Below are 17,565 nucleotides of genomic sequence, written 5' to 3'. Positions count from 1 at the left end.
GTTGCATAACGACTGAAACTAGCACCATTGCCTAAAAATATTACTTGGATTAGTAATGAAATGTTTTTTCCACTGAAAACACTCCATCTAGATGAAGCGAATGGCTTTCTGGGATTGGTTAATGTTTCCCAGTTTGGCAGGAAAACTGACATTTTTTGCATTGTAGATTATTCTTGTAGATTCCTTGAGTGCAGCCTCTATGCCTTTTTTTATAAGGTCAAACGCTGTGGGAATACACAGCTGATCACATCCACTCAAAACAATGCATGCAATTGCAGCACATGACCTGCAGTGTTTTTCAGATGTGGATCCCTGAACAATGCCTATAGGTCTATTTTGTACAGAAGCCATATCAGGGTTAATGGTGCACATAAGGAGGGAAGGAAATGAGGTATAGAGGTTTCTCACCTCGAGAGTTGTCTGCTATATTGGATGTGATGCAACCACCAGTTGTGAGGGGAAAAATGTGCATTCCCCTCATGGTTGGCAAATGACTCCTGGAGCTTGCTGGGTGAAATTGGATGCAAACCTCCCTGTGATTGCTTTGATTGCTAGCAGATTGCTATGGTTGCTTGTAGTTTGCACAGAAGATGCCGACTTATCTGCAGACACTCAGTAACTACTAGCTGAGCGGTAGTAAAACTTAAAAACACATGACGCAAACTGGAAACGGAGAATCTTCACCTTAAAAATAAAAGTTTTTGTGTCTCACTTTTCAGTTTTGCTTCCATTTGCTTCCAACCAGTCAAGAAATCCACATTTTCCCTAATGACTGAAGATTGCTTGGGGGGTCATTGACCAGGCCTGTTTGCCCGGAGCCTTATTCACTTGGCCCTGCATCGTCACACATCCAAAATTTCAGACAATTTAACGTGGTTAGCGGTCACTTGAGTGCAAAACCTCAATAGAGGATCTGGCCAATTTTCAAAAGAAAAGGCCACATTTTTATTAAATGCTCCGCTTCTGAAATGCTCAGAGTGTAACTTGGAGATGTGCTAAGGATGGTCCAAAGCTGTGTCTGAGACATGTCAGAGACACGCACCTGGTATATTTTAGGGGTAAGTCAGCACGAGGCCAGTCGGGGTGAGCGCTGCGACGCTAAAGGGAGCTTATGTGTCAGACTTGCCCACTGAGAGGGGTTATGATAATGGATAACTGTGAGAAAGGCTTGGCTGGATGGACTCTAGCAGAGGTGGCAGTTACTATACCGCAGGCTATAGTCATCCTTCCCCCACCACCGTTCAACTAGCTCCATGTTTTATAGCTGGATTCTGTTGCTGCTCTCTGGCTCACCTCTCAGTGTGAAATGGGCAAGTCTCGACTATCCTCCTCAGTCCGCCTGTCGAGCTCACAGTTACACATGAGCACTGCCAAGAATGGCATTTCTGCCTGTGTCTAATCGTGGAGGTGTGTGATCTGCTGAGTTGCCATATATGTCACAGCTCTTGAGGAAATGTTTGTGCGTGTACATTTAAGTGTCTGTTTAGGAACTTTTAAATGGATGGACTTGTGGTTTATACATGTCTACTTTACACTTAAAATAACATTAGAAAGGTCTCATGTTTTCTCAGTCAAGAGAACACTCCTAAATGATGAAATAAAAGTACGCCATTCTTACATCAACACTATTTTTCCACCTTCGTTTCTGTCATTTCATTGGCCCTCTCCTCGCTTTCTTTCTATCTTTCTGTCAGTAGGAGGGTGAGGGGCTTGCTCCAGGCTGCAGCAGGTTTAGCAGATTCTGAGGAGTGCGAGAATAATTTGGGATCTGCTCTGTTTCATCATCTGCTGCTGTCAGAAGTTTGTTTCTGAAGCAGGAGCCTGAACATTTGCTTCCTCGGATGATGTGTCACAAGTGGCACTTTGTTGAGCAGTTGTGTTTGTCTTTGGCAGGTTTTACATAGTGGAGCGCGAACGTGGATTGTACAGTGAACAATCCTGCGTTCTGTTTAGTGTAAATCAGGGCTTTGTCAGAACTTGTATTCTTGTTGTGCCGTGTTTTGATTTATGTATGCATTTGTAAATTCCCACAGCTTCACCAAAGATATACACCTACATAAATTTATAGGATATTCAGAGCTACTGCATTTTATGTACCATGACCAAGTAGACTCAATATTGTTGCAGTGTTATTTTCAGTGTTGCCAAAATACAGGCATACAGGAAGTGTTATCAAGTGAGTCAGGCTTATGGAAGGTTAAATGAAGTATTTTTCTTATGCCGTAGTAAAGATCAGTGATATGATTTCACCTCCTAGTCATTCAGTAAATGTTCTATGCAGGGTTTCTTTGGGATTGAAGCGCATTTGGCATAAAACTGATTGTTGCTACTGTGAGTTGAACAGGCTTTTATCCCATGTACCTGTGTAGTTCAAAGGAGAATCCGTGAAAGTGGATGTTAAGCAGTTTGAAATGTTTTTAAAGTGCCCATGTGCACCAAGTGTAAGTGGTGCACATGGGCACATAAATAGATAAACAACCACAAGCCTTTGCAGACCGAGTCCCCCTGGCTGTTGGCCAAACAGGTAATTCCTGCGGCATAGTTTTGGAAGGGCCACAGCAAGCCAAGCCTGCCTCAGCAGTCAGACTGTCTGCACATTTCTGTTGCTGATGGCATACCAGGGGCGCCATTTTCCTCTCTGAGACAGACAAGCCAGAGGATCTGATTGGCCTTCCGCCAATGCACACTCACAAAGACTCCTTTGACAGCAGGTCACTCGGTTAACCAAGCAGTAGGCAGAGGGATAAGACAAAAAAAAAAAAAAATCCACACCCTCTTCACTCCTAAGCTTTGTGATTAAAGGGTTCTTCAAGTTAAAAAGGATGCATCCTAATCTTGTAAAAAATGCACAAGCACACATTTTCAGGTATATTAGCGGTTCTGTATACCTTCAGATTTCATTGGGGCGACTGTTTGCTGGCACCACATCCACAGACATGGATGTGAGTGTGTGCTTAGAATTCCTGCATAAATATTGACCTACGTTTGTATGTTTTGTGTGTGGGCTTAAATCCTTGTGGCCTTGTGTAGACAGCCAGGCTGGCATAAGCATACCATAAGTATATAAAATTATCTGCTGTTATTCATCCCCTGCCTGATATTAGCTGATTGAGGCAACTATATCAAATCCGGCCCAGAAACATGCACTGGTATTTTTTTTGTAAACTAAATATTTGTCAGAATTCTATGCTCTATGATTAGTTCATCCTGGTTATGATGTCAGCAGAGCCTCACATCTTATATTTTCATCATAAAGCTGTGTAGGAGCTGACACAGTACCTTAAATAGCTGTTGATGTTCTCCTGTGCGCTCATTATCTCTCCAGTCCAGGCTTTGCTTCTCCGCTTTCTCCTGCCGCCCATCTCCTCCCCTGTGTATCGGGCGCTTTGCATACGACTGATGTTTAAATGCTGCATTGTTAACTGACGTGGGGTAGCCCTTTGCTGACCCGGGAGGTATTTGCTCGTTTGATCACGGGGCAGCAGTTTTAATGTATCGAAGCAGCACCGCTCCGTAAAGCCCCTAGTATAAGTAGAGACAGAGGGTGAAGGCAGGGCGAAGGATCCGTTGGTTGCAGGCCTGACAGTACAGAAGGAAGGTGATTATTAGAATATCTGTTGGTCAGCAAGGCCAAAGGGAACGCTGCTGACCCTGCATTTCCTGGTTATGCTGTGCTGGTGGGTGTTGGTATTTCAGGGGGGTTTTGTGAGGGTTGTGGCAAAGACAGAGAACAGGGCTCCATTGATGAGCAGATTCAATATTTCCATCATAGCGTGTGTGTTTGTTTTATTTTTCACAAGACTTTGAATATTTGCATACAAGGCTGTGTTCTTATGTTTATTTTTTTATACTGTATCTATGTGACATGCTTCAATGGACTTTTTTTTTTTTTTTTTACATTTCCAAACTATGTATTTTGTGCAGAACTGTGGTTACCTTTAACATCCAGCCATTGATTCCCTTCCTACAGTTATTTCTGGCCCTTGGTTTGTCATAAAGACTAGACAAAGATAACTGAAAAGCTCGGTGTCAGTGAAAACCACCTTGCCTTTTACATGTGGGTCTCTGGATACAGAAATCTCACTTCACCAGCTGACAACACAACCGAAAGAAGTGTTGAGAAAGAGGGGAAGAAAAACAATGACACAAACAGGGTACAAGTTTGTGTTTACTCCCTGGGACCTGCGTATCAAGACCCTGCCTGCACTGAAGCTAACCAGACTCTGGCCCCTCAAAGGAAAATATTGAACACCCATACACCATTCTTGCCTTTTCCTTACCCATCTTTGCCCTTTTTTTTTCCTGCTTTTATTCTCTGCTCTTCTTTTTGGTTTATTTCTTGGAGGGTGTCTTTCAGAGCGGCAGTGACCATTGATACCAGGGGGAAAAAAACCTGTGGAGAAAAAAAAGAAAGAATCACACTTTGTTCAACTTGATGATTAATATTTGATGGACAGTCCCGCCATGAATTTCCCATAGCATTCCATAGTGGGCTTGTGATGTGCAGAAGGCTACGAATGGACATTATTTGATTTGATGCACATCTCATCATCAGCATCAGGTGGATCCACTTTTTTATAAACAAACAAAAAAAAGAAAATTTGTGTCCACATGCTTTTATTTGAAAGATTTGGGAACACAGCTCATTTGTTGTCCCCTATGACTGATATGATTGTCTTTTTAAGCACATTTGACACTGTTTTCTAAAAAGACTTCTCTTTAAATTCCCTTCTGAAATATAATGTTAATAAGCTTCAGATTACCTCCCTCCCTCTATATCTATGTCAAGCAGTGTGCGTCCTCATGAGATCTCACAACTGGATTCAGTAAATATGGATTTGCCTCTTTTATTTCCAAACGTCCCAAAGCAACCCAGATGCCCCTTGACTTTTGAACCACGGTTCACAGAAAAGCAGAGGTGAAGCAGCAATCTGCATCTCTCATGGTGCCTCACGCCCACACTGTTTCTGAGACGGAGAGCGAATGCCACATGAGTTTACCTCCAATGATGGAAAAAAAAAAAGAAAGAAAGAAAAGAAATTCAAGGAGAATTCTTAGTCGATTAACTCTGGCTGTCATCGTCCGCCCCTCAAAATTCTTCTGTTCTTTCTGTATCCCCCCCCTATCATTTCCCAGTTTCTTGCTTCTTTTACTTTTTTTTCTGAACTTTTTTTTTTTTTTTTTTTTTGCAGAAGATTGACCCTGCATGGCTGCAAGTCTTGATTAGCAGGGCTTCAGAGCCCAGAGTCTATTGATCGGGCCTCCAGAGCACTAAGCAAATGTAGCTAGAGAAACAAGTCAATAATGCTGTTACTGCAACAATCCCCGTCACACTAGTGGCTTCCCCCGCACACTCCAAATAGTTATTTTTCATGGGTTTGGGGAAAGGAGAGGAATTTGGTGGTGAGGCACGCAATTATGAGAAAATCAGTGTCACTCAAAATTCTGGTTGTGCGCACTTGCTCTTCTTCTCCTTCTGTGTGTCTCTATGAGTCTATATAAATTTGGTCTGTTCTCCATTCTGGATATCAGCAAAGTTTTGTGTGTGACTTCATTCATGTAAAGACTGCTGCACAGGTTTATTCTAATCCATTACCTAACTTCCCTTTCTCAGGTCAGTACCACCTCTATGTCTGTCTCAGCTTAGACATAGGGACTAGGGAAGCTAGTCTGCAAATTTAATGGAGAAGCATGGATTATTTAGACTTACTAAAGCCTCCCTTGTAGTGTCAAATAGGGGGTTGTGGGATGACATTATATCCCTACATTCTCTCTGTCTCTTGCTCTCTCTCGCTGCTACCTGCTGGTTAAAGTGATCTGTGGCTGCATGTCCAAATGACACGGGCCTGATGGGTTCACACATTATTTAATTGCTATGTGTTATTTTACAGCAGTTTGCCAGATGCCCTCCTGTAGTTTTCACATTTCGCTCAACACTGCCTTGACACACAAACATGTGCAACGTTACACTTGATGGAGGGTTTTTACACACATGCATGTAGAGTCTGACACTGCGAAACCTTTGCTAGCTCAGTCCTTTCATACCTGCAGGGTAGAGCAAGAAGCAAGAGTGGCCTTACGGTCAAAAGGCCAAGTTCAAGAAATGGCTCTTTCTCTCATTCACCCATGACTCTGAAATGAAATCCAGGCTTTGCCACTCTGCATTCAGTCCATACTGACATGCAAACGTGACCTCTGACTTTGAGATACCAACACAAGTCACAGATTCTAGCTGCTTTCTATAAAGTCAGCTGCTGTCCTGAATAAATGTGATAGGTTGAAACAAACCAAAAGTCACTAGCTGAAGCGAGGTTAGCCCTCCACTTTATTCACTCATTTTAAGCCTGCTGCTTTGATATACTCTCATATACTGTAAATTTATAGTAGTTCCTTCACTATTCTCTGTATTGTAGTCAGAGCACAGACATTCAGCAGCTTTATTATATGGATCACTTCTCACATTTTGTGCCTAGAGACTTGAGACAAGAAGCAAACGTGATCGATAAACTTGTACAGAACAATTGTACTATGGGTATGCTGTATAATAATGCAAGTTGCATGTATAGAAATGGGCTGGCAATACGTGATTGTGACTTGGTCAGTGTTGGGTTTTTTTCCCATTTGTATAAGAAAGGGCCAGCGTGTGTGTGTGTCTATGTGTGTGTGCTCGTATGCATTTGTGTCCATGCTAGATGATGGCAGTATCACACCATCACCCGTATCAGCAGAGAGACAGGATGCAAAACTAAAACCACACGGGACTTGAAGCAAATATTTGGAGAGTTGATTTAAAATGGCAAACAAACACCATGCGGAGGAGCTTCCTTACCAGTTAATAAAAAGACTCAGACATAAACACTAATATCCTGATAGCTTCTTTGCTTTGGAATCCTAAACAGACTTTTTTTAAAGTCCTTTTCAGATGAATGGTTACATTTTGAGTGAAATCCAGTTTAAGGCGCCTCATGAATTGAAGCTGTTGGGACAAGTTCTTATATAGATGAGTGCTTTGATTTTGACTCGTTAAAAAAAAAAAAAATGCAGCGATAAGGAGATAGACGCAGTTTCTTTTCCAAGTTATCATAGCTCTAAATTATTGCTATGGACTCTGAAAATAGTTAGGTAGTAGGTTGGATTTCACAGCGGTGGTGTTGGTGTCATGTGTCAGGCTGTGGATGTATTACTCTGCTTCGTAGTATTTTTCTGCAAAAGTAACAGGTTACGCTGGGAAAAGAAATGAAAGTGAGCTGTTGTGCACAAATGATTTATGCGCTTTAATGACATTTCAATACTGAACAAACAATAAAAATTTATGGACACCATAGGCCTGCAGCTCTAATGGCTAATGTTATGCCCTTTTTTCGCAGGGGCCAGTAATTGGATCTGCAGCTGGCCCCTGGCCTTCACAGAATGTATACAAGGGGGATTTTTTTTTTGTGTTTTGGGAAATTGTAGCAGAAAGGAGAAATGGTGCAGAATGTGGGAATATTGCATTGTCTTCTGTAATCTCCCAAAAATATTTGAAGCTGAATAAATAATATGTTTATTTCCTCATAATTAAAATGCAGACATCCATTACTCTGCAAAAGATTCAGCCACTGGATGTAACCTGAGGATGCTTCTAATGCAATGAGGAGATTTTATTAGTAAATTCACTTCTCTGAAAGTACAGTAAACAAACTATTAATAACTTAATAATATTAATATGAAATAATTTAAATTAGGATGTGACCACCCTTTAACACAGTGCCAAGAAACTAACAAATACTGAGCACAATTAATGGCACAAGAAATCAGCTTTTTTAAAACCTGTTTTTTTTTCTTCCTGGGCAAATTTGACTGAAAGAATTAGGAAGGGATCTCCTATAATTTAGTGGGTTTCCTTCTTTTCTTTTCTTTTTTTTGCTTTAAATGTCAGTTATTACTACCATGATGTTGATACCTCAGTCTTTCTCTTTCCACATCTAAAGGGTGTGTTCAGACCGAACGCAAAGTGAAGCTTTCGCACAGTGAAATTACGTAACTAGTCTACGCAAAGAGTGGAAATAACGCAAATACACACCCACACAAGTTGGAAATATCTAAACCTAGGAGAAAAATTTGCTGCACTTTGAAAGCTCTTGGGGGGGAAAGAAGCTTGATTTGACTTCTGCAGAAAAGTAAGTAAAATAGTATGACTTCCTGCTAAGTTCTAAAACTATATTATTAATCAATTCCAGCTGTCGTTGTACTTTGGAAGGGAGTTTTTCTCTCATTGGTTGTTAGGGGTAAATATGCAGTATGCGAGTTACGAAATGGTCCAAAAACACTCAAGTTATTGAACACATACAAAAACCAAATTTGCCACTACGCTGCTCTGATAACCAGCTAATTATGATGACGCATTTTCTGTATTAATCAACTAATAAAAATACAATTGCATTAGTCAGCAAACAACCCAGAATAAAAATCCTACTGGAATGCTTCTGATTACAGAAGCCTTGTGGAGTATACATGCACAGTTTGTAAATGTCGGCGTCGTCCTGTTGACTATAAACCAGCAACTTCACAAACAAACAGGGCAAACACTGTAAAAAAAAACAAAACAAAACAAAACAGAAAAACTTCCTATCACCACAAGCCTCCAGCAACACCCAGAGAAGGAGAAATTGGAGTTAAGAAAAAGTAGGTGAGTGGAAAATAAGCAATATAAGAACTGAATATATGAGCAAGGGGACAAAAAAGAGGACACAGCGGTAGAACAAAATAGAAGGGGAGGGAGGATCGAGATAAGAGAGGTAAGAGAGAAGGGGGGGTGAGGGTTCGCGCAAGGGAATGATCTGTATATGTTTGGAGCTCAGAAAAGCCACCTGTACATCACAACCGGATGAGGAGAAGCTGCAGCATCTACCCGAGATTGCTGCCGGCAAAAGAAGTTCTTCAAAATTCCAGACACAGTTGCAATATAGTCTCTCTTCCTCTTTCACCCACTCTGTGTCTTTTCCATTTCCCTCTCCATCTCCCTTATTTCTTTCTATCCTCCTTTTCATCTTCCTCACATACGCTTGCATTCCCGCGCTCGCCTCCCACTCTAAATTTACTCCTTCTTTCTCCCTCCCTCCCTCTGTCTTCCTCCTTCTCTCTTCTTCAGTCTTTTTCCGCCCTCCCTTACTTCCATCTTGCACCATTTTTTTTTTTTTTTTTTCCAGGGAAGAACTGGGTCCCAGTGTAGGCTGCTGCTGGCCAGGGTTGTTAGCCACCAAATAAAAAATGGATGAACTTGTAGGGCCCTGGTGCTGTTCTCCTGCATCTAGTTGGTGGAAAGAGAGGGAGTAAATTGGAGCCGGAGAAAGAGAGAGAATCAGGCTGACATGAAATACCTTGCTCAGAAGACGTCTTCCGAATAGAAACCTGACCATCTTTAATGTCAGGGGTTTTTTTCTCAGTTGAGGAAAAAAATAATTTATTTTTTTGCTAGTACAGGTCAAAAAAAGGTCTGCAACTCTTTTGGGGATCAGTGAGCTAGTGAAACTTGTTACATTACATGATGATAAACTAAATGAAAGTCATTCAGTTTGGGGAATTATATGTTGTTTTCCTTTGATTTAATTTGAATATCTTTCAGTTTTGGATAGTTGGTTGCATGAAACAAGACATTTGAAGGCATCACCTGGAGCTGTAATAAGTTTACATTTAAAAAAAAAAATCTTCTACAGACCAAACATCAATTGATAAATCAAGAAAAAAACCACCAATGATTAAGCCATCCTAATGTGTTCCTCTGTAATTACAAATATAACCCTGTTGTGGTCGGTTTTCCTATCGTGTTCATTCAGATCTCATGCTGTGCTTTTATGTTAAATGGATAACATGAAAGGGGAAACAAAATACATGCAGTCCTACATTATTGTGCTGGGCTGTTCATGCTAATGTTTGGGTGTTAGAGTGTGGGCATGCTCTTAAATATTGTTTCTGTTTTGGGAATTACATGAATAATATCAATAAATAGCTTCCAGTTAGAAGCGTACTCCAGATTTCAAATGATCGTTATTTATCTTGAACGCTCCCTTGGGGGTGATAGGCTAAACGTACGTGGTGGGATCAGATCTCTCCAGCAAGCAGGTCAACTTATTATCTCCGCACAGCAACACGAACCTGATCCAGGTGTTCAGACTTGTTCTGCCTCATTCTTCCTCATCTCGTTCGCTTGACTGAGACGTCGCACGTTTTCCTGCCTTCTCCACTCAACTTGGATTGATTGCAGGCCAATCTCAACCTTTTGTTTTTGTCGTGTGTGTGTGTGTAATGTGGCCAGTGTGAGTGTGAGCCCCAGACCGAAGGACAGGTGTGTGTGTGTGTGTGTTTGTGTGTGTTTGTGTGTGTGTGTGTGTGTGTGTGTGAGAGAGAGAGAGAGAGAGGGCGAGAGAGAGCAAGCATGTGTGCTTCCACAATAAAACATTTATTCGTATTAGTTTGTGATAACAAGTCGAGGCATTACTTAGGACTTATCCCCACCAGCATTCCACCTCCATGTCCATCACTCAAACCATTTGTGAACACATTGATCCTTCCCTCCCCACCCCACCCCCCCTCCTCCTCTCCCATGCTGTATATTCCCAGGGTTTGGAAGGAGAGGCAGAATGGCTCAGACAGCAATTGATTTTTATTTTATTGGTCTACTAGTGGAAAGAGGTGGGATAGGGGAGGGCCTGAGAGATGCAACTCTGCAGCTAAGTTTGCTCTTAGTGGGCTCTGTGTGTGTGTGTGTGCGTGTGTGTGTGTGAGATTTCAGGTGGGTTGGGCCTATCTGCTTATGTCTGTCTCACAGAGACTGTTTTTGTTTTGGGGTAGGTGCTGTTGTCTGTCTGTCTGTCTGTCTGAAAGGTAGGTAGGGGTGTGTGTGTGTGTGTGTGTGTGTGTGTGTGTGTGTGTGTGTGTGTGTGTGTGTGAGTCCAGCCACCTCTGTGAGCCATCAAAAGCTGCATGTCTGTGTACACATATGTCAGTGTGTATCTGTGTGCCCATGCGTTTGTTTTTTTGTGTCGGTGCACACACAGACACACACACTTGTGTGTCATTTAAGGTATTGGGGAAATCTGAGGTGCTGATGGAGCTGGCACTAGGGACTTGGACCCCAACACACACACACACACACACACACACACACACACACACACACACACACACACACACACACACACAACTGAGGTGTATCCCGGTGCTCATTAGAGCTGGTAATAAGGCTGTGCTGCTGGAAAAGGAGGGGAAAAAAACAGGGAAAGGAAGAGAGGGAGGGAGGAAGAGGGTGGGAAGGGAGAAAAAGAAAAAAAAATGGGAGATTTTAAATTTTAATAACACTGGTACGATTTTGTAAATCTTTCCTGACAGAAAAGTCCTCATTATTTTCATCTGTCTCCGAGGAGCCTCTCCTCCAGCTTTGCCTCCCCGGGTAAACGGACCTTTCGCGCTCTCCCTCTCTTCCTCTTTCTCCTCTTTCTCTCCACCCTTCTATTGCTTTCTCCACACTTTCTGTCTTTCAGCTGCTTTGTTGTCTGTTTCCAGTCTTTTTGACTCTCTATTTCTGTCTCTCTTAGATTAGTGCTGTATATCTGTTTATTTCCTTTTAGTAAGGTATTAGCTGACTGGCTGTCTGCGATGAAGGAACATAAGGAGCCAATAGTATTTCCAGTACTCTGTGCTGGGATTGGCTGACATTTTAGTTAGAGTTACTGTTGGTCTGTTTTCATGAGAGCATTTTTTCCACTGGTAGGGGCACTGAAACAGAGGAAAATACTTGAGGATCATAGTATCAGGTATCAAACTCACTGTGTAGGAGTGTGTATATGTGGGTCAGCAGGTACGTCTACACCCTTGTACGTGCGGTCTTTGCGTCACTCACACATCCTCAAATCCTTTCCTCCACGTACCCACACACACACACACACACACACCTACCCCACCCCCCAACCTCTATGTCAAGTGTCAAAACTGGAGGATGGATCCGGTTTGATAAGTTCTGTTCTGTCTGGCCACGTGTCAGGGCGGGATCAACCATACAGCACAAGAAAACCATGTTCTTCACTCTACCTACCTCCCAATTTTGGGGATTTTTTTTTTTATTTCTTTTTTGGGAGTTTTGGGGTGTCAGTATTGGATATTTTTGGGGTAGGTTTTATTTTAGTTGTCTAGTAGCTTTAGCAGCACATTTGAATTGGTGGCTTATTATAAAGGGCTTTGCTATATTCAGGAAAAAAAAATCAAACCAATAAAATGGTTTGAAGTATAAAATTTGATCACTTTGTGTGGTTTTGATCCAACTAGATGAAGAATAATTTCCTCATTCAGGGTGTAATGTAACATAAGTAGTCATTTTCCAGCGTTCTTGGGTCTGTGGCGGTTAAAGAGTGTGATGGCTGACTTTCATGTCCCACTGCTCGTATGACAGTGGGAAAAACTGTGGCTCTTTACAGTGTCACAGACACTATTTTTCAAACAGTTTTCAACATCAGCGAAGTGATTTATGACTGTAGCTCCATGCACTAATTCCTCCAATCTGTCTAGCTAGATCTCTGTGTATGTGCGTGTGTGCGTGCGTGTGCGCACTTGACTGCAGGTCATCTGGTCTAAGTTGACCTTTTGGTTCATAAACTTTGCAGGATCTTAGCCTACGTAAACTATTGCAAGCATTAGAATAAAGATATGTGAACCCGTTACTGTTTACAGCGCCCCCTCCAAGTTTCTTCTGATTGGCTGCCCCTCGCCAACAGAAGGTTTGAAGAGCAGGCAGGTGGAGCTGGTGCGCCTGAAATGAATATATTAGGAATATCCCCCACTGTGTGATCTCAAAAAGATTTGAGTGGGAAAAAAAACTGTGTGAAACCAAATGTTGAGAGCAGTGGGAAGCTTGAGTGTTTGGCTTGTACATATGCTGACCTCATTATTCGAAACTTTGGCCAAGTTTCATATGAGCAGCCACTATTTCAACAGTAAAAGCATTAAAGTTTTTGGACAGAGTCGTTCTAAATTTATACCCATCTTTTTTTTTTAAATGTTTGAGTTGCCACAAATAAGATTAGCTGCTTTACGTTATACTTCCAAGACATGTTTTTTAGATCGGTGCACAGGGAATCAGTTAAGGTCAAAATAATGCTTTTTTTTTTTTAAATGTGTCCCCAGGGGGGACGGGGGGCAGTTCTTAAACTGCAGCACTGTCATATTCCTTACTGCTTTGAACATTTAAGTGTTTGAAGTTGTTTGCTACCAAATCAGACTCCTTTAATACATGCAGTTTTAACAGAATTGCACCCCCCCCCCCCCCCCCCCCCCACGATGCTAAAGCTAAGTTTCTGTTTCTCCACTGCAAGCCTCTAGTATTTTTTACACCCCCCCCCCCCCCCCCCTTTTTTTTTTTCTCCACCCCAGCTGAAAAATTAGCACAACACAAAGCGAGCTGGCTTCTTCCAGCACACTGCCACAGATACACACACACACACACACACATACACACACACACACATACACAAGCACCTCCTCTGGGTATTTGGCTGGGATAAATAATCATTGTAAATAATGAATGTCAATTAATAGGGGGAGACGTGGCCTTGCTAAGCATGCTCTGATTAGTGTTTCACTGGGATCTCTTCCCCAGCTGGCTTCAGCCAATCATGTCAGCCTCATCCAAACACCAGAATCAAGTTGGCCTATCACAACACATGATTTAATACTGTTTCAGCTCATAGGCATATGGGCATATGACAAATGTATTATGACGTTTCAATATTTTTTGCAATTTTTTCACCTCAGCACAGCACCTGTGCCTGTGTGTGTGTGTGTGTGTGTGTGTGTGTGTGTGTGTGTGTGTGTGTGTGTGTGTGTGTGTGTGTGTGTGAAATTCCATAGCTGTTGCTTATGTCAGGATGTGGTTTGCTATAAACAATGTGACACTGTCATAATAATGTATGCATTTATTCAAGGATAAACTGTCTACTTATAAAGCAGTGCTACTTACACACAGTAGATGTAATGAGCTCTCTGGTGTTATCCAGCGAGAGCATTACAGCATGTCAGAGAAGTGTCCTATTACTGGAAAGAAGTTCATGGTGATTGGTTATGTTTTTTTTTTTAGTCTGTAACAGTATCCTCTGCATCTCATGTACAGCAGTGGGTAAAAAATATGTTATTGTGTGGCTGGAGAGTCTTTTAGCAAAAGAGCTGCTGTAAAGTGGGCATGAAGAAAAGGCAAAGATTTAAAGCATCAAAGCTTGTCTGTGTGATTTTTGTCATTCTTACTTCCATAGGTTCATCTATTCTGGGCTTTAAGCTAAGTGAATAGTTGAGACTTTTGCCAGTCCAGGCTGGTGGACTGGAGGAGGCCGTGAGCTCGACTGGTGTGTCAGCTCAGTCTTGGACTTTAGAGGGTAGCAGGGTGACTGAGCAACCAGCCAGAGTTTACCCCCCCTTCCTCAGTGATAAATGGCCACAGCATGGGCTATTCATCTCCTGCTTAGAGAAGTGGACAGTGCCCCCCTGCTCGGCCTCTCCTCCACCCCTCCACATGTCAGCAAATGTGATAATTCTCTCATTTGTCAGGAGCAGCGGAGGGTTTGGAATGTGTGTGTGTGTGTGTGTGTGTGTGTGTGTGTGTGTGTGTGTGTGTGTGTGTGTGTGTGTGTGTGTGTGTGTGTGTGTGTGTCTTTGAATGAGTGCATGTGTGCTGATGCAAACTCTGGAGAATTTGGGGGACACACTAGATAAGTTGCTCACTTACCAGATGCTTTGCTCTGCACATCTTCACTCTATTCCTCCTCTTCTAGTTTAGTAATTTTTATTTTTATATTTTGGTTCACCCCCACCCCACCCCCCCACCCCTTTGGTCACAGTGGGAAAATTTAAATGTGCAAAAGACTGAGTCGTTTTATGGCAAATTCCATCAGTAATTCAGCGATTTTATTACCTTCAGGAAACTACTGAGCCACTTTTTCCACTTTATTGTGCAAATAAAGTTTTAGAGCCTGTCAGCTGTTTGTGTGTGTGTGTCTATGTTTGCGTGTCATGCTTGTTTATAAGTGTTTTGGTCTCTCTTGCATGTTCATGTGAGTACACAAATCAGTGTTTAATATCTTTACAGCGAGTACACACGTGCAAGCAAATCACTCTTATTATTTTTGTTATTCAGTCATGTTGTGGTTTTATAATGTGTGCACGTGTGTTTTAAATACAGTGTTCAGACCTCATGGTAACAATTAAACATGATAAGGCTCCAGTTGATGACTGGCCATTTAGTTTGCACATAAACATGTGACTGTTTTACGTGTTTTACGTTCCCCTGTAGACCCGAGAACCTTTCCCAATCCCTCTCCTTTTCTCTCCGCAGGATCATCCAGAATCGGATCCTGGTCTTCATCCTTGGAGCGATCGTCCTCCTCACCATCATCCTGGCCATCTATTTTAATGTGCGAGGCCACTGATCTCCCCTGTACATACACACATACATACACACACACTCCCTCCCTCCCCCGCAACGCAAACACACACACACTCTCGTGATTAATAGCGACAAAAGCGTTGTTCTGCTGTAATTAGGACAAATGGTCCCCATGAATCACTATTTCCAAAGCCTGACAGCAAGCTTTTTTTTTTTTTTACCATTCCTCTTTCCCTTTTTGTTTGCAGTTTCTTTCTCTTTCTTTCCTTCTCCTTCTTCCCTTTTACTTTCTTTTTCTCTTTCACTTTCTACTCCCCCCCCCCCCTCCCAGTCAGGCTTGTTCTTACATCTCCAGGGACTGGAACGCAGTTTTTGTTTTTCTAATAGTTAATATTTTTCATGGTGTCGTCCTCTGTATGGTTTGCACCCCATCCTGTCCCTGGGTGAACACAACCTGGCCATTTTTTGTAACTCACTGCAGGTTTTTTTTTCTCTTTCTTTCCCTGTAATAGAGGTGGGTTTTTGTGTTATTCAGGGTGTGTGGATGCATGAAAGGCAGAGAGAAACTGAAGTTCTGCACGTCTGTATGTTTGCGCGCGTGCATGCATGAGTGACAGTCATGGATGGGGGGCCCGCACTGCGTTTCTTATTGACACCAACAGTAGACACACATACTGTATTAGCTTCTGTAACTAAATGATTCAGCTGTTTTTCATGTAGCCCCCCCCACATGTACACACAGCACAGAGGACAGTGCCTTCAGTTTAGATATGCTGTTCACACTCCCGCTTTAAAACGCTCAGCAGAGCCCAAAATAGACAAGTGGCACTGCCTTGAAAAGAGAGGATGCACCTAAAAAGGTTGAGGTTAGTCAAACTTACGTTCATTGAATCAAGGAGAAATGATTTTTTTTCCCTTTTATTAGGAGGAGACTAATTGCAGGTTTGTTTTCAGGAGCAAATTCATGTATTTTTCAGAGAATTTGGAGATTGAAGGACATGAAATAAAAAGTTTTGGTTTTTTTTTAATAGATTTTAATACAAAGGGGAAGTGACCTCAGACTTAGTAAATACAGCACATAAACAAAGAGAAATGCTTCTTATGACACTGTAACCACATCTGGAACAGCAGCCCTTTCCAAATACAAACCCTTCAGTAACTGATACCCAATTATAGGCATCCTACTGTGTGTACTAACATTTAAATGGACATCATGTATAGTGTTTTTGCGCTTAATAAGTGATTCTGTTACTATTTATTTATAAATGCAGAGTCTCCATTCAGATTTCTGTGTTAGAACTGTGTATTTTTGTGATGTTGAAATTATTCAGAATTAACGTTAATCACATGTTTGTTTCTTCTTAATTTGTGGTTGTTCTCTGATGCAGACTGTACACCAGGACCAGCTGAAATATGTGGATTTCTAGTTTTGCATCTTAAAGGCTCCCCCCCCCTCTTTCTTCTATAAACTGGTTTTAAAATTTGTACTTTTTGTTCTATATTTTCTATGTCAACTTCTGAAGACTGCGATGCGGCCCTTGTTTCTGTGTTTATCTGTGCGCTCACTGATGATGTGATACATCTGCAGGTGTTTGAAAAATGCGTGCTTGAGTTTACCAGCGTTTAATTCTTCAGGGGAAAGCCATTCTTCGGGGAGGGCGATGGAAAATCTAAATTTAAGAGCATATTTGGAGAATTTTTCAGAGGTTGTTGTATAGATGAAGGTAATGCTGTGCAAGCCACAAGCGCATACACACAAGGAAACTCACATACACACACACACACACACACACACACACACACTCCAGCATACTGGAGCGCGCATGTGTCTCTTGTGGTTGGTGTTCCCAGTGAGGACATTTGGTATTCTGTTTCAGGGCCACAGTCTTCATTTTCGAAGATGCGGGGGGGGAGTCCCCGTCCCACCCCACCCCACCCCGCCGCCCTCAACCCCCACCCCCTGCTATCGTCCACCATTTCACAGGCCCTCACCAGCCGCGGCGCCGTCGTCTGCTTCAAAGCCTCAAATTAATGGCCAACAAAATAGTGTGTCTCTGACCGTCCCATGCGGGGCCCGACCCACCAAGAGTTATCATTAAAGTCAAGCAATAATGAAAAAATGAAGGAAGGGGGGAAAAGAAGAAGGGCAGAGGAAGCGTGGA

At 42.2% G+C, this 17,565-nt stretch overlaps 1 protein-coding gene across 4 annotated transcripts in view; it reads left to right on the top strand.

The window, feature by feature from the left end:
* The window catches only part of vti1a (vesicle transport through interaction with t-SNAREs 1A), a 117,031-nt gene extending 99,893 nt beyond the window's left edge, over positions 1–17,138 (top strand). The window contains exons 9-10 of one of the 4 annotated variants that reach the window (XM_030754876.1): positions 15,353–15,431; positions 16,792–17,137. In XM_030754876.1, coding sequence (XP_030610736.1) covers positions 15,353–15,431; positions 16,792–16,830 — 118 coding nt within the window. In that variant the 3' untranslated portion in view covers positions 16,831–17,137. Of the gene's footprint in view, positions 1–15,352 lie in introns of all 4 variants that reach the window. The other 3 variants (XM_030754877.1, XM_030754878.1, XM_030754879.1) reach the window with 3 other exon arrangements.
* Positions 17,139–17,565: the final 427 nt, after the last annotated feature.

Source organism: Archocentrus centrarchus, chromosome 19 (assembly GCF_007364275.1).
Source record: "Archocentrus centrarchus isolate MPI-CPG fArcCen1 chromosome 19, fArcCen1, whole genome shotgun sequence".
NCBI classification, from domain to species: Eukaryota; Metazoa; Chordata; class Actinopteri; order Cichliformes; family Cichlidae; genus Archocentrus; species Archocentrus centrarchus.
Note: the sequence above shows the minus strand (reverse complement) of the source record. Positions and strands in the feature narration are given on the sequence as shown.